The 19477-nt window shown below is 39.5% G+C and overlaps 1 protein-coding gene across 2 annotated transcripts; it reads right to left on the bottom strand.

The window, feature by feature from the left end:
* Positions 1–9495: 9495 nt before the first annotated feature.
* Positions 9496–15708, bottom strand: frs3 (fibroblast growth factor receptor substrate 3). 2 transcript variants are annotated; one of them, XM_038697603.1, is made up of 7 exons: positions 15473–15708; positions 13808–13933; positions 13591–13679; positions 13254–13440; positions 12212–12373; positions 11089–11210; positions 9496–11008 (listed from the first exon to the last, which is right to left on the bottom strand). In XM_038697603.1, exons 3-7 carry the CDS (start codon positions 13654–13656, stop codon positions 9674–9676), a joined length of 1872 nt encoding a protein of 623 aa, XP_038553531.1. In that variant the 5' UTR covers positions 13657–13679; positions 13808–13933; positions 15473–15708; the 3' UTR covers positions 9496–9673. The 2 variants fall into 2 exon arrangements, with proteins under 2 accessions (XP_038553531.1, XP_038553530.1); XM_038697602.1 differs by lacking the exons at positions 13808–13933; positions 15473–15708 and having other exon boundaries at positions 13591–13686.
* Between the last annotated feature and the right edge of the window lie 3769 nt (positions 15709–19477).

The following is a 19477-nucleotide window of genomic DNA, read 5'->3' as shown; positions in this document are numbered from 1 at the left end:
TGTGACGAGAAGGCGGCCGAGAAGAGGAAGTAAACAGAGCAGAGACAAACCAGCAGCAGTTCTCTGTGATAAGCTCTTCGAAACACAGTGGGGAACGTAGCTTGAGGTAAAGGCATCACAGCTACAGCAAATGGATAAGCAATAAATGTCAAGCCAGGTCCTGTATTTGAGAACATGGTTGATTTTTTTAAATCATACAATTTAGATTAATTTTAAGGGACACTTTTCAAAAAAGGATTTATTGACAAGTGATTTCAGTGCTCAATCAATCGATAATATGTCGTTGGAAACCCTCACATTTGGCCTCATGTGAGAATGTCAACGGTGGATGTTAAGACTTGGTCTTGGTCTCTCCAACGACCATAACAACTGTCGTCACAAGTGCCAGGAGCATTAACGAACCAAGCAGTATTGATCATGAAAGTGCACCCACAGGCAACACACCCAACTACTTGAGTGAACAGTTTTGGAAATCCTTTTATGATGCCGCTGGGGTAGTTTCGGTTATCTAACTTTTTACTTTTTGTGATAAGCCTCTGCGATGCCTTCATCTTTGCAAACCAAAATGTATCCTGCCCATTTGAGAAGGGGACTGTGTTAAAATCGTCATTCCCACCAAAAAAATCCCTTTCATGCATTAGTGCGGCAAAAGTGTTGAAGCACTTACAAAACAAAGTTAGGTCTAATAGGAAAACAGATTGACTTTCCCCTCAGGATCAGATGTCGTACGTCTTGATCATCTTAATGCCCTAATCACCACCCACTTACCACCCGAGGAGACATTCATATTTTCACCCTGACACGCAAAGGATGAATAGATTGATGGACGGATAACACTTTCTGGTTCCTTGCTCAGGAATGATGATTATATATGAGCAGTTGGTATTAATTAAGCATAGACTTGCCCGGTAATGGGTAGGACGATCGGATTTTGCACAAAATGCAACTGAGAAATCCATGTCTGATCCTAGTATTTTGTCATCCTATGAATACCACACATCTCCGTGAATGTAGGTTTAGCCATAACGTCAATCAACCATTTTTATCCATACCAAACACACATCAAACACCAAGCATCTAAATGAACTTATATCACAACATATCCAATCCACTTTATTTATATAGCACAATTTAAAAAACAACAAGGTTACCAAAGTGCTTTACAGAGATGAAATAAAATATGTTCATGATAATAAAAACAAAACAAATAACATCAAAAATGACAGCGACAACGAAGACCACAGCAGCTCTCATGGTGAATTAAAAGACAGGGAATAAAAATATGTTTTAAACGAGATTTAAAGGTGTGGAGGGTGGGCGCCACTTTATAAAGGGACCTGGGGGAAAACAGTTCACAGAGCGCTGTGATCGGTTGTAGAAGCACGCAAAATGAAAAATAAACAACAAGTACATGTACAGTTACAATCGCTGACTTACTTTTGCCGTTTTTGCTGTTTTCAGTCCAAAAACAGCTGTTGTCTGTGTGTGAAAATATCTCCTGTGCCGCCATCTTGGTATCCCTGAGCCTTTCAAGCTTTTGTTTTTCTCCTCAGAATGAAGGAGGGAAGAAATGCTTTGGAACAGACGGATCTTAATCATTGTGTACTGGCTACACAGACATCCAAGATATCAAACGATTCGTCTGTTGTACACTCACTACTTTACATTGTAGCCAAGTGTCATTTCTTCAGCGTTGTCACATGAAAAGATATGTGATTCACTTCTGTGAGATACTGTATCAGAATGCAAAAAAATCTGATTAAAAGTAAATTAAACTTTTAATGTCCATCTTTTATTTTCAGTGCCAATACTTGCCAATGAATCCTTTTTCAGGTCTAGTTTTGTCTTCAATGGCAAATTTTATTTTCAATGCCAAAATTTGATAACACTGTTCTAGCACCATATTATTTCAGGTACATTTCACGTGTCACACCCTCAAATGACAAACTGTAGAGCGAGTTTCATGACGCCATGTATGAGAATTGTCTATTTATCTGTGTTCTGTTAAAACAAAATTAATTGAGTTCTTTAGTAAAGTTAAAAGCTTCCAGACTTAACATTAGTGACGCCAAGTATAGTAGAAACAATAAAAGCTCTGCTTTATTTGTGAGGCTCTTCTTTTGATACAATGATTCAATAACCATAAAACAAGACAGACATACAAACACAAGACAGCTACTATTTAAGGCATATATTTACAGATTGCTGTAAATCTCTAGACTAACAAGGATCATGCTCTCTGTACATCAAATTATTAAAATACTTTACACACTGGCAGACACAAAGTACATGCTCAAAAGAAGTTAATATTTGGTTGCCAAAACAATTGTTGAATAAAATCATGATTTAATTTCTGAAAAATCGGAAACATGATTATGTCCACTTGGACAATAAGTAATATATCCTGGCCAGGTTGCTGAGCTACTGACGGCTGTACATCTTCTCAACAAAAAGGCAATGTACTTTGAATGGTGTTCACACAGTTGACATAATTTCTCTCCTCGGTATAGAAACCTACACAGCACAGGCTTTCTCTGCTGCTGGGCTGAAGGATGAATGATTATCCACACAATGGTTTGAGTATTGTACTACACACATTTAAACATGTCTGTCTCACGTCTGTCTTCAATGTTTCCTTAGAAAAGAATAAAAAGACCAGAACAAACAAAGCATTTCGCCTCCAAGAGTGTTCAGGTTAGATCATCAACAGCCCAAAAAGGTATACACACATTAGGAGCACCATACTAATACTGTGTTTGACCCCATTTCGCTTTCAGAACTGCCTTAATTCTACGTGGCATTGATTCAACAAGGTGCTGAAAGCATTCTTTAGAAATGTTGGCCCATATTGATAGGATAGCATCTTGCAGTTGATGGAGATTTGTGGGATGCACATCCAGGGCACGAAGCTCCCGTTCCACCACATCCCAAAGATGCTCTATTGGGTTGAGATCTGGTGACTGTGGGGGCCATTTTAGTACAGTGAACTCATTGTATATATGTGTGTGTATATATATACATGTATATATACATGTGTGTATATATATATATATATATATATACATACATATATACATACACATATATATACATATACATACATACATATACACACACACACACACACACATATATATATATATACATATATACATACATATATACACATACATACATATATACACATACATACACATATATATACACATATATACATACATACACATATATACATATATACACATACATACATATATACATATATACATACATACATACATACACATATACACATCCACATATATATACACATCCATATATATATACATACATACATACACACATATATATATATACATACATATACATACACACATATATATATACATATATACACACATACATATACATATACATACACACACATATATATATACACATACACACACATATATATATATACACACATACACACACACATATATATATATATATTTATAAGATCTTGTACTGTTCTGATTGTTGAGCAGCCTGATATGGTATATTTTATAAAAATATTCTAGGAATACCTTAAAAAATATCTTGTAAGTGTGTTAATGTTAAAAATTGTACATGTTATGAACTGAAGAGGCACATGATCCTGGAGAGAAAATGCTTTGTTTGCTCAAATACATTTATTGATTCTTTGAGACATTAAAGGTTTGACTTTGAGAAAAAAAACAAATACACTGTTTAGTGCGCTTTAAGATATTTTCATAGCTTCATTTTAATATTAGAATAACATTTATTTACTTACATTTTAGACAAATCCACACTCTATAATTGATAAAATTCAGTCAGGCTCACTTTGTTTTGGGACAGGGTGGGATGAAGAGGCGGTCAGATAAACGACGCGTCTCTGTGTGGAATGATTTAACAATGGAAATGACCCAAATGTTGTTGATTTGACAGTCCAACAAATGAAGCAAATCCACTTTTTATATTCACCTCTAATGGCAGCATGATAAGACCATCACTGCATACTCATTTATAAGCCATGGATGGACACAGAAACATACAACAAAACATTTTTGCAAACTGAGACAAAAACAACCAAAGTTTTCCCTCTTTCAACAAAAATATTTAGCATGGTTAAACCTTAATGCTGTCCATTCATATCACAAGTAGCGTCTACAACAGCAGTGAGTCACTCGAGTCTCACTCGATGAGTCAGAGAGTATCTGCAGTTCCTTGTAGGTCCTGGATTTTGTCATGCTCAAGCATAACTGGCACTCATTCGATTCATAAGTGGATATAATATTCACAAAGTTAGGCCAATGCAACCTGTATGGTAATACACAAATCTGACACAAAAATGTACAGCTCAGACCCGTACATGTACATCACCCTCTGGTGGTGATTACACCCTCGTACCAGAAAAAAACCAACCAGATTTTAAAAAATGCACAATAATAATAATAATAATAATAATAGATATTACAGTTTTCAGATACTTTCAGTATTTTGAAAGAGATCTGTCTCATAGTGTGGAAAGGAAGTTGAGGTTTTACAATATGTAATTTCTTTTTAAGACAATGATGTACAGAATCACTTAGGGGATGACGAAGATGAAAACCACTAATGAAGATGATGTTTAGCACTATGGTGCAAACCGTGTTGCAGGCCTTTCTTTCTGTTCTTACTATATGTTTGTAATCGGACTCACTTTGGAATTGGAAAACTATACATAAAATAGAAATGAATTGAAAATGAAATGAAAGGAATTTTATTTTCACATTCTTCAGCACTACGAGAAGAATGATGGCAGATGATGAGAAATCAGTGCACCATAGCCACGTGACAGTATAATGACAAACTGTAAAATTTACTCAAAATTAACATTATAAGCCACAGAACATACTAGTAATGATTCAACACCTTTTCAGTCCCGTTGAGTTTGGCTAATTCACTGCAAATCCTAAACCTCTCAACAGATTATTAATATTATGTAATGTCGACAAATCATGTCTCATTCGATTTTAATTTCTACAACCCGAATTAAATATTTCAGCGTTTTTTGGAATACACCTTTTCGCTTTCTTTCCAGAATTAAATGAGAAGAATACCATTCTTATTTGGTATCAATCAATGAGAAACTGCTGTCACCATCCCACGGTAGGCGGAATTTGAGTCAGGCTAGCGGTTTCCCCTGTTTCAGCGAATAAGCGGATTCCCTAAAATGTCAAAATATTCCTTTAAAACAGACAATCATAAAATACAGTATGGTGTAAAACAATCAGGAGTTGGCACGTCAATACAACTTCAAGTATGAAACCACTTTGACTAAAGCCCCTTTCAACTTCATCAGTCTCAAAACTTCAAACAAGTGGTGATTTTTTGTTGTTTGTTTTTACAACAGGCTGCCCTCAAAAGTAGAAATGAAAATGTTTCTCCAGGTTGAATATGAAAGGCACAGTGAGATCTTTCTTCTTACTTCAAGATACATGTATATGTTTGTACAGTAAACACAGAGCAAGCCCTTTTGTTTAACAACCCACATAATAAATTCACTTTTGGGAACTTAATGACAGGAGATGTTATCTGGACTTGCGGATCCTTGCCCTGGAGATTACAACAATTCATACCAAAGAGCAGTGCTTAATTATTTCACAGACACCTGTGTGAATCACGCCTCGAGCATCAACACTGAGGGTTATGAAAATGAAACGCTTGAGATAGCATCAACATCGAGCCAATCACGATGAAGTATGAGATGGGAGCTGCACTTCCTTTGAACTCAAGTGCAATGAGATCACATGAGCATTTTTTGTGCGGAACAATTTGAAAAACATTTATTTAACATATCTATTTATTTTGCTTATTGATCCATAAACACAGGAGTATGTGGGAATGATGCCGTAATCACTGCTGACTGCTTTGGGTGGTGGTGAGGTTACTGCGTTATAACAAAGATATTAAAACACATTCCAACATGGATATTTTCTTTTTAAGTGACAAAAAACCACATGTAACAATATTCTGAGATATTAGATGAAACACTTTCTGATTCTGTATGAAACATTGCCCCTGGTTTGAAAAGTTTAAGATGATAAAATTTTATTTAAGTACTGGCAATGGTCACCTACTGTGTGGCACTGTTAATGTGGATTTAAGCAAACACAGTGTCTGACAATCAAGAAAACAGGTATCCTTATTTTTGTATTTTTTACTTTCATAGCTTAAAATTGTATAATGAAGATTGAAAAATAAACATCGTACCTGAAATTAAAAATAAAACTGCTGATTCACAGAAGAACAGGCGGTTAAATACATTAAGCCCACAGCTCTATAGACTATTATTTAAATTTCACACTTCACACATTGGTCTGATTTAGATCGACAAAACAATAATTCACCTATTATTGCAAAAATGTAAACATCCTTCCAATGTATCATGACAATATCTTTGCAAATACAGTCAAAATGTCAGCTAAAAGTTGGCCTTTGTTGTTTTTAGAAGACTTATTTTTTAACATCATAGATGATGAGTATGATGATCTAACAAAAATACAAACTATCAACTTCTGATTTTGGGTTATTTAAGGCTTCTGTGTTTGGAAATGTTCAACAGAAACTAGACTGAAACTGTTTCACGGTTTCCGACTTTCACATTTTTCTCACTTATCAGGTAAAACAGCCAAATATTTGCTCAATTGTGAGGGTTGTCTTGTTTTTCCTCTGTTTTACAACATTGTAAACTGAATAATTTAGGGGTTTGGATTGTTGGTCATCACCTTGTGTTCAGGAAAATTGTGATAGACATTTATAGACCAAACTATAAACTAACCAATTCCAACCAAAAATTGCAGTCAATTGCCATCTTAAAAACCAGAGAACAAATGTCATAAAATGTAAACACCTTGTTATCACATCTCTAAAAAATAACATATTAGTAATAGATTATTTGAGATTGGGAACCATCATTTAATTATTTATCAGACAATTATGATAACTGATTCATCATTTTTTATTTGAATTGAATCTCTTTGAATTTGTGACTATTTGAGATGACATAAACTGTAGGAAGTGTGCATATTTTGAACATGTTATTGAGTGGAAAATTTCTGGTTAATCAAAAAATATGAAAGTCATAAAATGCAAATAGCCTTTTATCCTTTCTGAAAATAACAGCTTAGTAAAAGATTATGAGTTTTCATAGTTTTATATCATTCTAAATTAAATATCAAAATAAAATATATGTAATGTAAAAGAAATATCTATATAGCAATTTAAAAATCAGTTTTATTTTTCAGGGAAATTGTGATGGGCATTCATTTTTGACATTTTTCATAGACTAAACAATTTGATTAATTGAATTAATCAAAATAAAAAAATGATATGATAATGCACCATATCCCGCACGTCTAAATGCTGAAGGCCCTGAAAACACATTTTCTCAGTCAGCTTCTTACTATGAGCAGTATGGTCCTAAATGAACACAAACAACACTTTTAGTTATTTCATGAGAGATTTCTGTCTGTTGTTTTATTGGCAGGTTTTCCATCACAAAGAAATCAAACTTGTTTTTGGCACAAATGAATTTGATTGATGTGCCTCTCATGTCACACAGCAGCCAAAAAAAACCCTCCTTATCAGAAGTTGAGAATTTGTACTTGTACCCCTTTGTTTATCTCTTAAAAGGACAAAATATTAATGTCAGCTAACTGCCGCAATACATCTGCATTTGAAGGCCTACATATATCGTCTTGATATGAGTGCGCAACCAAAAGATGACTGCATCAGTGGGCCTGTGCTTCTGTTCCCTCTCCTACCAGACAGCCAAATAAAATGTTCTCTGAAATGTTACATTATGTTTCTACGGTTTAGAAATAATCTCAGAAGAACACAACAATGCTACTTCTATTAGCAACTGACAATATGCTAAAAGATCTGACATCGCATAGGTTCAAACACATAACAAGTACCTGTAGCTTACATGGGCTACTGTTAGTATGTACATGTAGCAGCATATAACCACCCTAACTGTGATTATCAGACTACACGACCACTATTCTTAAATCTCGCTCTGAAATAGCTGTCGATGTGGATGAGGTGGAATGTGCAGTTTGTGTCGTTTTAATTTCTACTTATCCTTAAAAAGTTGGATTCTGTTGTTGTTTTGTTTTTTAAACCTAGTCTCCCGACCGTTATCACCTTATGCCTTTTCTGTCTTATAGTTTTCTACAAATCCTATTGGCACGATTAATTTTATACATCATAGAGTTTGCAATTGAGTTTTGGCACTTAAATATAAATACAGTCCTCCTTTTCCCTTCCTTTTTTAAAAATATAAATAAGCACAGTTATAGCAGTAATACACCATTGTCCAGTGATAATTTGAGGTGAAACTTTGGTCTCCATATTACCAACTGGATTACAAAACGCTGGTCATCACGTGGAAAACAAAATTATTACAAATAATTTACAAATAAATAAATAAATAAATAAATAAATATCTGACTAAGAAGGTTGAAAAAAAGACAATTTAAAAGACCATTCACACCTGATAACTGACAAATTATAGATTCAGCACATTTTATGTGAGGTTATAGCTTAATGCCACTATTTGAGGTTGTAGATGTCTCAATCAAAACCTGTAAATAAATCCTATCTACAATGTTGACTAAGAATGTCCATGAAATATTTGGCCCCCTGCTTTTGGTAAAAGGACATGGTTAAACCTGCGGCTCCAGTGGAGTGGAATTGGAGGCAAAGAGAGCTTCAGAGGCCCAGGGTCAAAAGTGCAATGTGACAAGCGTAAACTGCGCGGACCTCCTTCAGTTCTGGGATGATATGCAGGAGGTGTGATAGAAGATGATATGCTACTTTTTCGTTTGCTGCATGTGGATAGGAGGGAGCCGAAGCCAAAGTTTTAATCAGTGTGTGCTACTTTTACCATCATTCATTTTACTATAATTCTCCAAATATCACCTTCTCTGCTGTTCATTTAATTAAATATTTGTTGGATTGGACGACACCATTCCTAAAATATAATAAAATACAATTCCATAGGATTGTGTGCAAAATGCTCTATAGGCATATAACAACAAATAACGGTCTCTTCTACTAGCCACACTATTAGACTTAGATGCTTGTGATGAGGTATGAATATTGGCCAGTATCTCGGAGGAACCATTACCCTTCCTTCATGCCAACAACTATTTTTGACTCTCGTAATATTTAAATAAACAAAACACATGAAAAATAAGTGGAGAGGAGATGGGTATATGAATTAGAACTAACTATGACAATGACTGCTTCCACTGAAACAGAGGTCTGCTCTAAGTCATAACTAAGAATAAAACCATATATATATATATATATATATATATATATATATATATATATATATATATATATATATATATTCAGCAAACAGTATTTGCAAAACTGTCAATTTCTTCACACCACATATCTAATAAATAACACAGAATAAAATGGCAAATTCTCCTCAGAAATTTCTCATTTCCTTTTATATGCACAGCTAGGTTTCAGTAAGTTTCTAATTAGGTACCTGCACTGAATTAGTCAGCCCGACAGTTGAATGGATGGATGACAGTGAAGGGTCCAGTGTGCTAAGTTGAGGATAAGCCTTCATCTGTCTTCATCGTTCCTCTTCAGTTTGAATGCCGTTTTACAGAGGCAGGTCTGTGCTGTTGTGGCGAGTCTTTCTGGAAGTCCCATCATCCCTGGGCAGAGCTTTCTGCAGGTTGGACATGGCAGCGGTCTTCTTTAGGTCAATGACTGCGTAGCATTCACTGCGCCGGGGTGCCTGTGGGCCACATTTTTTGGGTGGTAGGCGCTGGTGCTGTGGCTGGGGCTGGGCACCCCCGCTGCTGAGAGCTTGACAAGGAGGTTCTCCCTCTAGGTCCACCTGGATGTAATTAAGCTGCCGCGATGGAGGAATGTGGCTGTGCTCACAGCCTCCAACCCCTGGCCTCGATCGTCTGCGGAAATCAAAGCTAAATATTCGCCCCCCTCTGTCTGGCTGACATGATCGTGGATGCGGGGGGCAGGCGTGTCGGAGCCGGGTCGGCTGGACCTGCTCAGTGTTGACATAGTTCTGCAGGGCATCTCTGTGGATGCCACGACCATCCTGGTGGTACCCGTTGGGTGTCCCAGGGCCTTCTGAGAACTCGTACTCATCAAAGTCTTCCTCTTCTTCCTCGTATTCCTCCTCGTCCTGCTCATCGTCATCCTCCTCCTGTTCATCATCCCGCTGCAGAGCCCTGTACTCCCACACCGGCGGCAGAGAGGGCAGGTTCTCGTAGTTAAGCAGCGCTGTCCGACGATGACCTCCACCCATGCCCCTCTCGCAGGCGTAGCCCTGCGTGGGTAGAGATGATGGGCCGTGGACGTGTGGGTGCAGGACAGAGTGTGAGTGACTGTCCCCAGTGCTGCTGCTGCTGCTTGAACCCACAGACTGCGACACGCTGCTGGGACTCAGCCGCTGCTTCCGGCCGATCCTCAGGCCATTGATGTTCTCGTAGGTGAGTTCGCCGCCCTGGCAACTGTCCGTGTGCTCAAGGCTCGGGTGCCGGTGCGTGTGGTGATGGAAATGGTGATACGAGTGAGAGTTGCACAGGTGCATAGAGGGCTCATCTCCTTCCGTCTCTGAGCCTGTTGCACCCTCTACTGGCTGAAGGCTGTGAGGATTGTGCCCATGCCTCTCCCTCTCTCTCTCCCTCTCTCTCTCCCTCTCTCTCTCCAGCAGATGGCGTTGAGCTGGAGTGGGGCCCAGCATGAATTTGACCTCCTGCGAGGACGGCTGTAAGAACACCTGAGGATCGTTATGCTCCTCCAGGGGACAGCACCGCAAGTTGGGCTGCGGATTTCCTTGGCCCCCGACAGGCATGGCTCCCCGTGTTGTTTCAGGGAAAGTGCTGGGCCGCACCTCAGGCATGGAGTGCACACAGTGACGTATAGAGAGATCCCCCTCCATACTAACAGTATTTACATAGGTGTGGGTCTGTTAGGGAAAATCAAAACAGGGTCAAACTGAGAACTACACAGATACAGTGAACTATAAGGAGCAATGATAGGTCTTACCTGGTCTTCCAAACCCATGAGGCCATGTCCATGATCATCAGCAAGAGAGGGTTGGGAGGAATCACCTCTGATTGGATAACCAGGGTATCCATTGGGAAAAGCCTGGACTGGGAACGCTGGAGCTGCAAACACATTTGTGTGACAATATAAAGATACAGACAAGGAAAAACAAGTCCTGATTCAGTGAGCTCCACAGAATGAAACATGTCAAACTCAGAGATAATCAAGCTTTAAAAAAAGACCTTGCAGTATATAAACGTTCTAATTAATGTATTTTATCATCTAAACTCCAGTTCTTTTGTTTTGATGTTTGAGTTACTCAAGTTATTGTACGTTTATGAAGCGTAATTCAAATATTTTTGGTTAATAACTGTAACCAAAACCTGACTGCAAAATTTTCCTCTCATTGCAGTACACAGAAAAACCTCCCAAACACATTCTAAAAAAGGTTTTCGCACAAGTTTCTGTTTCCCTTTTTTGTCTGTTAACTGGTAAACTGTGCACAGTAGTGTCAACAAGAATATTATGCCATATAGAATGAGATGATAAAAACTTAAATTCATGCTTTAATTTAAATTTTCGTTTTAGATTCAAATTAAATTTTTTAATTATTAAAAATAAAAATAGATTCTCTTCACAATCGAAGATCTCACACTGTAAGCTTTCACATGGTATATGGCTACATTTATATAGCACTTTTTGTCCAAAGTGTTTCGCAAATTTGCTCTCTCTCATTCACCTTTTCTCACACACACACACACACACACACACACACACACACACACACACTTTAAATCTGTGATCTATGACCCACGATATATTGTCACAATACAATCTTTATGAGGACATTTGAGATACAATAGTAACTTCTCAGTCTGCTCTAACTGGCCATATAAAGTGAAAGTCTGGCTGCAGGCTGTGTCTCTGCTCCACTTGGTGTTATTTGGATACCTTAGTACCTGTGACTCAGTAGAATCAATTTAACCTGTGTCTATTATTAGCTCACACATTCTGCTAAATTTACTGCTGTATTGCTGCATGCAAGTTCTACAATTAATCTTAAGTATATAATTAGCAGGGCTGTGTGTGTGTGTGTGTGTGTGTGTGTGGCTGTGTGACTCACTGTTGGGAGTCTGTGGCGTGCGAGACATCTCCATCTCTGGTGTGTGACCACTGCGACTCATCATCATAGACTCTTCCACCACGTTGATGCTGTTGCATTGCATCAGCTCCTGAAGCAGATTAAAGATCTCTTCTGCCCGGGAACACTTGAATGCAAAAATTCCTGATCAAACATGCAAAAGAACAAAATCGTTAGATTACAATTGGTCACCAGTAAGACAGTGAGAAGACCAAGTCCTCAATGGCTGAAGGTTATATAAATGAAAATACGCAGACAGTTATATAAATGATTTATAAATACTGGTAACATACCATATCAATTAATATTGAAGTGACAGTTTGTCTTTACTCTTATATTTTGAGGTGAGTGAGGAGCCAGAGTTTACCTTTTCTCTCTCATGCGCTCTTTGTGCACAACACAACTCATGCATTGGGTTGTTCAACAACCCAATGCATGACTGTGAATGAATGCACTCTGCTTTCAAGTGTGGCCGTTCAGAACTAGTTAGTAACACATGCTCAGAAGTGTTTATAGTTGTTTTGAACATGCATAACCCGACCCTCACAGTTGTACACGAAATGTCGCTTTGTGCTTCTGTGGGTCGACATCGAAGAACACATGGTAGAAGTTGTCAAACATGGCGAGAAAAGGTGACAACATTATTTTTGTCGGGATGTCGTGAGGCGTGGCAGATGCTGTGTTGGTTGTCCCTCACTTTGACACACTACATGGGATTCAACAGGCAGTGGCTGCACCCAATGCTCGTCGTCGTACCATGGTCATACCATTATCAAACTGATAACACATAGACTGAGTACAACATTAGCCTTTTCACAGCAGTTTAAAATAACTGGAGCAGCTAAATGGAATTCAGCCAATTTAGTATTTACAGCTGTGTTTTTCCTACTATGACATGTTCAAATGTCTTCAGTGACAAACAGCCCAGTAAGCAACACCACACAAAATGGTTAAAATAGTACATATAAATAGAAAATATGAATGATTTGTATTGAAGCAGAGACACGGAGAAAATGTAGCTTACCCTGCCCAGTCTGACAGCGACGGCCGCTCTCGAAAGAAAACAGGTTGGAGTCGTAGCCGTAGCGTCGCAGGCAGAGATACGGCCACCGGATGGCATCCCTCTTGCGTGTGTGAAGAATGAGCTCGGTCTGGGTGAGCTCCATGATCCCAGAGCCCAGCTCATTGCCCTCATCATCCACATTGGTGACCTACGGCAGGGAAAAGAAATACAACACGAAGATTTTTACAATACACTGTAAAATACATACATTTGTTACAGCATTATGGAACAAATGGAAACAAACAGTACAAGTGGTGCAGACAGATCTAAAGAAATGTGTTATTTGAGGAATACTCACCTTAAATTTAGTGAGATGGTTGTCTCGAATGGGGTCTCTGTACAGACAACTCCAACAGCTCCCCATAGCTTCAGCAGGCCAGCTGAAACCTGTCATGGAAGTGAACATTATCACACACCGCCATTTACAATATCAGGAATTTAATGCCAGCTTTCCAACCCAGACAAAACAACACTGAACGTCCACTTTAGGGAACAGGCACACGCAAACATCTTACTCAGTCCAGGCCATCAGTGTAAAGGGATTCACGTCTCAGTCCCAGGATCTTCGACTGGGCATCGTCGTCACAAGCCAGTTAGTTTGTTGGACTAACATCTTCAAGAAAAGCATGATGTTCTCCTCCCTGAAAACGTGAACAACATTCACGATTAGATATGAAACTTGTATGTCATTCCATAAACATCACCTGGAAACAAATTTAAATGTTGCTAATTTTAGCAGAAATATAGGTGGACTTGTGAACCTGTTGCATGTCATGCCTCCTTTTTCTTCCCTCATTTCCTGTCACCTCTCTACTATCCACTGCCAAAAGCCTTCAAATTCTCTATAGATGAAGGATATTTAAAATCACAATTATCAAACATTTAATAGTGTGAATAGGATAAGTACTTAGCGACAAAGTTACAGCGACAGTTAGGTGTTTTTGAGCTTATCTGTTTTTAACATTATGAAATATCTCCTATAACTAAATAATGGAGTTAATATCTTCACTCTGATTAATGAACAGTGAGATGTGATTAATAGTAGAGATGCACCGATTCCATAAGCCAAATCAGCATCAGCAGCGAAGACATTGACCTTACTTAGCGGATTGAGTAACGGCCATGACATAACCAATAAACATTAAATCCAGTTTCTTTGTTAAATTTTGTTTTTACATTCACAGTGGGCTGCCGATTTAATTTTAGCCCCACAGCAATCCCTATGTTGCACAAACAAAAATGATCCGAATGGTGTCCAGATTTTAGGTACGTGTTGGCAGGAAACCTGAGTTGAGGTATTGGGAGAGACAGTTGGAATGGTGCATCCTCTAGATAAAAAGCTGGTAAGTGGACCCCTGAGTTGAGAGTACTTTGTTGCACATCTCTATGTGTAATCACAAATAACCCAGACATAGACCTTTTTAAAAGTACCCTACAGCGAGCTTCCTGTAAAGCTACTACTGGAAATCACTAAACTAAACGCCAATATAGGCCATCTGTGCATCTTAAAATGTAAATATGAAATATACAAAAAAGAAATCTTAATCTGTGATTTGAGCTCTAAGACACTAAACTGCCAGCAATGCAACCCCGGCTTCCTTGTGCTCACACCTGCACCAGTGATCGCCCTGTGATTTCTGCTTCCTTGTCACCCTCACACAGTCACCACACAGATTTGAGATCAACACCGCCGCATTATGTGTGCTCTAACCTGGGCCTCCACATCTGACTGGAGATGCCACGCTTGGACTCCACACACACACACACACACACACACACACCAATTCACAGCTACCTTGAATCAAATGCGAGCAGGCTAAAGAGCTCGGTTACGTTACACACATGTCATCCAGCCGGTGATTGAATGGGCTCTCCCTCCACATCTGGGCTATTTACAGCTGAAAAATCACAGCTTTTTTTTTGGGGGGGGGGGGGTTTGTTGCCCAGTTAGCCAAGCCGACGCAGAGCTCCAAAACAAGCCGACAGAGAGGCTTCATCTGCCCCATCAGTGTGCAGAGACTCCAGCACAGCCATGCTACCACGAAACCAGCACACTGACACGAAATGCACAACGACACGGTTCAATGACCATTTGTTCTCACTGGCGTGAGGATACAAACGCGTGAGCACATAGCAGTCAACGGGGTAAATGGAGAAACGACAGCGGGTTTGCTACTCACATGTCTGGCACGGATTTTTTTTTATATTAGCCCTAATGCGAAACAAGCATTGAGACTTCGAGTAGTTATCAGGCGACGGCTGCTGCTGCTTGTAGCGGGATGTGGAACTTGCACGGCAGAGACGCGAGTAAAGGATGCAGTGAGAGCAGTAAAAAATGTTGTTATTTTTTCCCCTCCTATTACGCCCCCTACTGCAGCACGGGCCTCTGCCTGTATGACATTTCCCAAGCAGCTGGGGTGAGAGTTCACCGCCAGACAACGAGGCTGAAAGGAGCCTCAAGAAGGTAAGAAACGCTGGAGGACCAGACAGGAAAGGTGTGCCTGCCTGACAGACGGAGGGGAGGGGCAAAACCCCCACTGAGCTTGGAGGAAAGAGGAGCATCACCTGTGATATCAGCTTTATTGCCAGGTATGTGTACACATACAAGGAATTTGACTCAGGATTGTACATTCCTCACAATGTGCTTACTTTTTACAATCAGACACAGGCTACAGTATAAAGTACACATACACACTGTAAACAAAACAACAATATGGAAAGATTGAGACAATTGTGCAATGAGCAAAGTGCAAAGGTTGCAGGAGTAAATGATCATCATTATCATCATCATTATTATGCACATGTCGGAGGTGGATGAGATATACAGGTACACATACATGCATATGTGTACACATGTACACAGTGCGATGGAGCATTGTGCAAAGGATGCTGGTATAAATAATAAAAGTATTATGTGCAGGTGTTATGTACTTGAGGTAGGTGGATTTGGTATACAGTATATACAATATGAAAACATAACAATATGAACAGTATAAACTGCTCTGAAAAAGAGAATGAGAGAACGATGAATAAATAATAAGTGGTAAGTGGTAGCCAGTAAACAGGTGGTTGATTAGAGGCAGGGTTACTGGGCTATTGCACAGGAATTGTTCCTGACACCGTGAGTCAGAGTCAGCTGTGATGGCTTGTGGGAAGAAACTGTTCCTGAGTCTGTTGGTTTTGGCATACAGTGCTCTGTAGCGCCTACTAGAGGGGAGAAGCTGGAACAGGTTGTGTCCGGGGTGCGATGGATCTGTAGTGATGTTTCCTGCCTGTTTCTTGACCCTGGAAATGTATAAGTCCTGAATGGAGGGCAGGTTGGCACTGATGATCTTTTCTACAGGCTTCCTGAGCTGGCGCAGGAAGTACATCCTCTGTTGGGCCTTCTTGATGATTGAGTCAGTGTTGGGCTCCCACTTTAGGTCATGGGGTAAAGTGGATCCCAGACACCTGAAGGATTCCACAGCAGACACAGGGCTGTTGAGTATAGTGATGGGGGGCAGAGTGGGGGGGGCTCCTCCTTGTTCTGGCCGCACCAGAGAGCCAGCTGATCAACCTCCCATCTGTAAGCCGACTCATCTCGTAAGAGGCCGATGACCATTGTGTTGTCAGCGAACTTCAGGAGTTTGACAGATGGGTCTCCTGAGGTGCAATCGTTTGTTTAGAAGGAGAAGAGCAGTGGGGAGAGCACACACCCCTGGGGGGCACCAGTGCTAATAGTCGGGGCTCTGGATGTGATGTTCCCCAGCTTCACCTGCTGACTCCTGTCAGTCAGGAAGTTTGTGATCCTCTGACAGGTGGAGGCTGGCACAGTGAGCTGGGTGAGTTTGGTACTGAGGATGTCTGGGATGATGGTGTTGAACGCCGAGCCACGAGTCCACGAACAGGGTCCTTGCATATGTCCCTGGAGAGTCGAGGTGTTGCAGGATGTAATGCAGTCCCAAGTTGACTGCATCATCCACAGACCTGTTAGCCCTGTACGCAAACTGCAGGGGGTCCAGCAAATGGCCTGTAATGTCCTTTAGGTGGGCCAACACCTGTCTTTCAAAGGACTTCATGACTACAGATGTCAGGGCGACAGGCCTGTAGTTATTTAATCCAGAGATGGATGGTTTTTTGGGGACTGGGATGATTGTGGAGCGTTTGAAGCAGGAGGGAACTTCACACAGCTCCAGTGATCTGTTGAAGATCTGTGTGAAGATGGGGGCCAGCTGGTCTGTTCAGATTTTCAGGCAGAATGGAGTCCTGATCTTCTGCATTTGGAAGAGCTGGGGCACATCCTCTTCAAAGATCAGTGGGGGAAGGTGACTGTTTGAAGATGGAGTTGGAGTGGGGGAGAGGAGTGACTGTGGGCTTCTCAAACCTACAGTAAAAACCATTCAGCTTGTCGTTGAGTACCAGCAGTGTTGGGGGATGGTCTCCTGTGGTTAGTGTGTGTCTGCAGGCCTCTCCACACTGAAGCAGGGTCGCTGGCTTTGAAGCTGTTTTCTAGGTTTTCAGTGTAGCTCCTCTTTCCTGCTTTGATCTGGGCTTTAGCAGATTTCAGTTTCTGCTTGTATGTCTGGATAAGATAAACCAGACACAGGGAACAGAGCGATAGGCGTCCTTTAATGCAGTGTAGCAGTTGTCTAGTGTGTTAGTGTCCCTGGTGGGACTCTTAATATGCTGTCTGTACTTTGGAAGTTCGTGGCTGAGGTTTGCGTTGTTGAAGTCCTGGAGAACAATGAGCAGGGAGTCTGGATGTTTTTTTCTCCACGTTATAGCAAGACTACATTGAATAAATATTGATTTTTGAGATTGAGATTGAAATCTCAACCCTAAATAAATGTTGAATTAGTATTGCAATACTGATGAAAAACGACCATATATGAGCATGGCATTGGAATAATATTGATTTATAGTAGTCGTAGTTGACTGGGTAACAACAACAATGTTGAAAAATCATCTATTTATTGTTGACCAGAAATGATGTGATATTGAAAAGCCATGGATTTATAGTTGACCAGGAAATATGATTGAAAAGTCATTGAATTGTAGTTGACCGGGAAACATGATTGAAATATGATTGAAAAGTCATCTATTTATAGTTGACCGGGAAATGACGTGAGATTGAAAAGCCATGGATTTATAGTTGACCGGGAAACATGATTGAAAAGCCAATGCCGTATTGTTGACCGGAAGACCATCGCTTGGTGGATCAATGTTCCTGAAACCCACACAAGTCCACATCAGGTAAGCACATATTTATTTATCTAATGTTTAATTGTACCAAATTTGTAGACATTTATCATTTATTGATATGCTAACTTTATCACCAGAAGATAATTTCCAGTACAGGACTGTAAACCATGATAATAATTGTATTTTATCTTTGCTCAGATTTCGAGTGCTTTGCAAAATATATGCATGCCTTTTCTCATGCTTGTCTCATGCTCAACTGATCCTAGCTAATGCCCCTATCATTTAACTTTAAATAAGGCAGCTAACTTGATACATCTGTGAGTCTTCTACAACTTTCAGCATCCAAATTCAATCTATGACTGCATTTAATGTTAGACAATTTAAATTACATTAAACTATAAACGTCAATGGATTCCACCACAGCCAGGCTGTCTACATCTACAATAAACTGGTGAATCTGTAACGTTAGTTCATTCAAGTAAGTTAACTGTTTGGCTTTGCCGAATATAATATCTATATAATAATATCACGCCAGTTCAGCCCGACTGACATTGTTCATCTTTACATCATTTTCACTGCTGAAAGTTATTTTGTTTGTATGTTTTCTGTTATAGAAGCCCTGACTAAACCAATGGGGACAGAAGCCTTTGACTTTGCCCAGGCGGCACAAAAATGGCTTCCTATGCTCCAGACCGGATGGGTGGACAGAGCAGAGCAGGAATATGTGAATATATTATTCCATAAATAAACTTGTATTTTTTAACTGATTAAATTGTCCATTGTCATTTATACATTTTTAATATATTATAGTCTCTTTTCTGTGGTTTAATATTGGTTGAAATAGCATTGAAGTCACGTTGATTTTTAGTTAGCTATGATTTCAACATGGTTTCAATATTAAAAAAGGTGCAAAATGATGATGATTCAATGAAATTAGCGTTGAGAGCGGAATCCTGATTCAACATAGTTTCAACATTGTTTCAATAGTAATATCTGTTGAAATA

The sequence above is a fragment of the Micropterus salmoides genome, unplaced genomic scaffold (assembly GCF_014851395.1).
Source record: "Micropterus salmoides isolate LMB-PRFRI ecotype aquatic unplaced genomic scaffold, ASM1485139v1 Ms_hic_scaffold_4, whole genome shotgun sequence".
In the NCBI taxonomy this organism is placed as follows: Eukaryota; Metazoa; Chordata; class Actinopteri; order Centrarchiformes; family Centrarchidae; genus Micropterus; species Micropterus salmoides.
The sequence above is the reverse complement of the archived record's forward strand: the minus strand, read 5'-3'. Positions and strand labels throughout refer to the sequence as shown.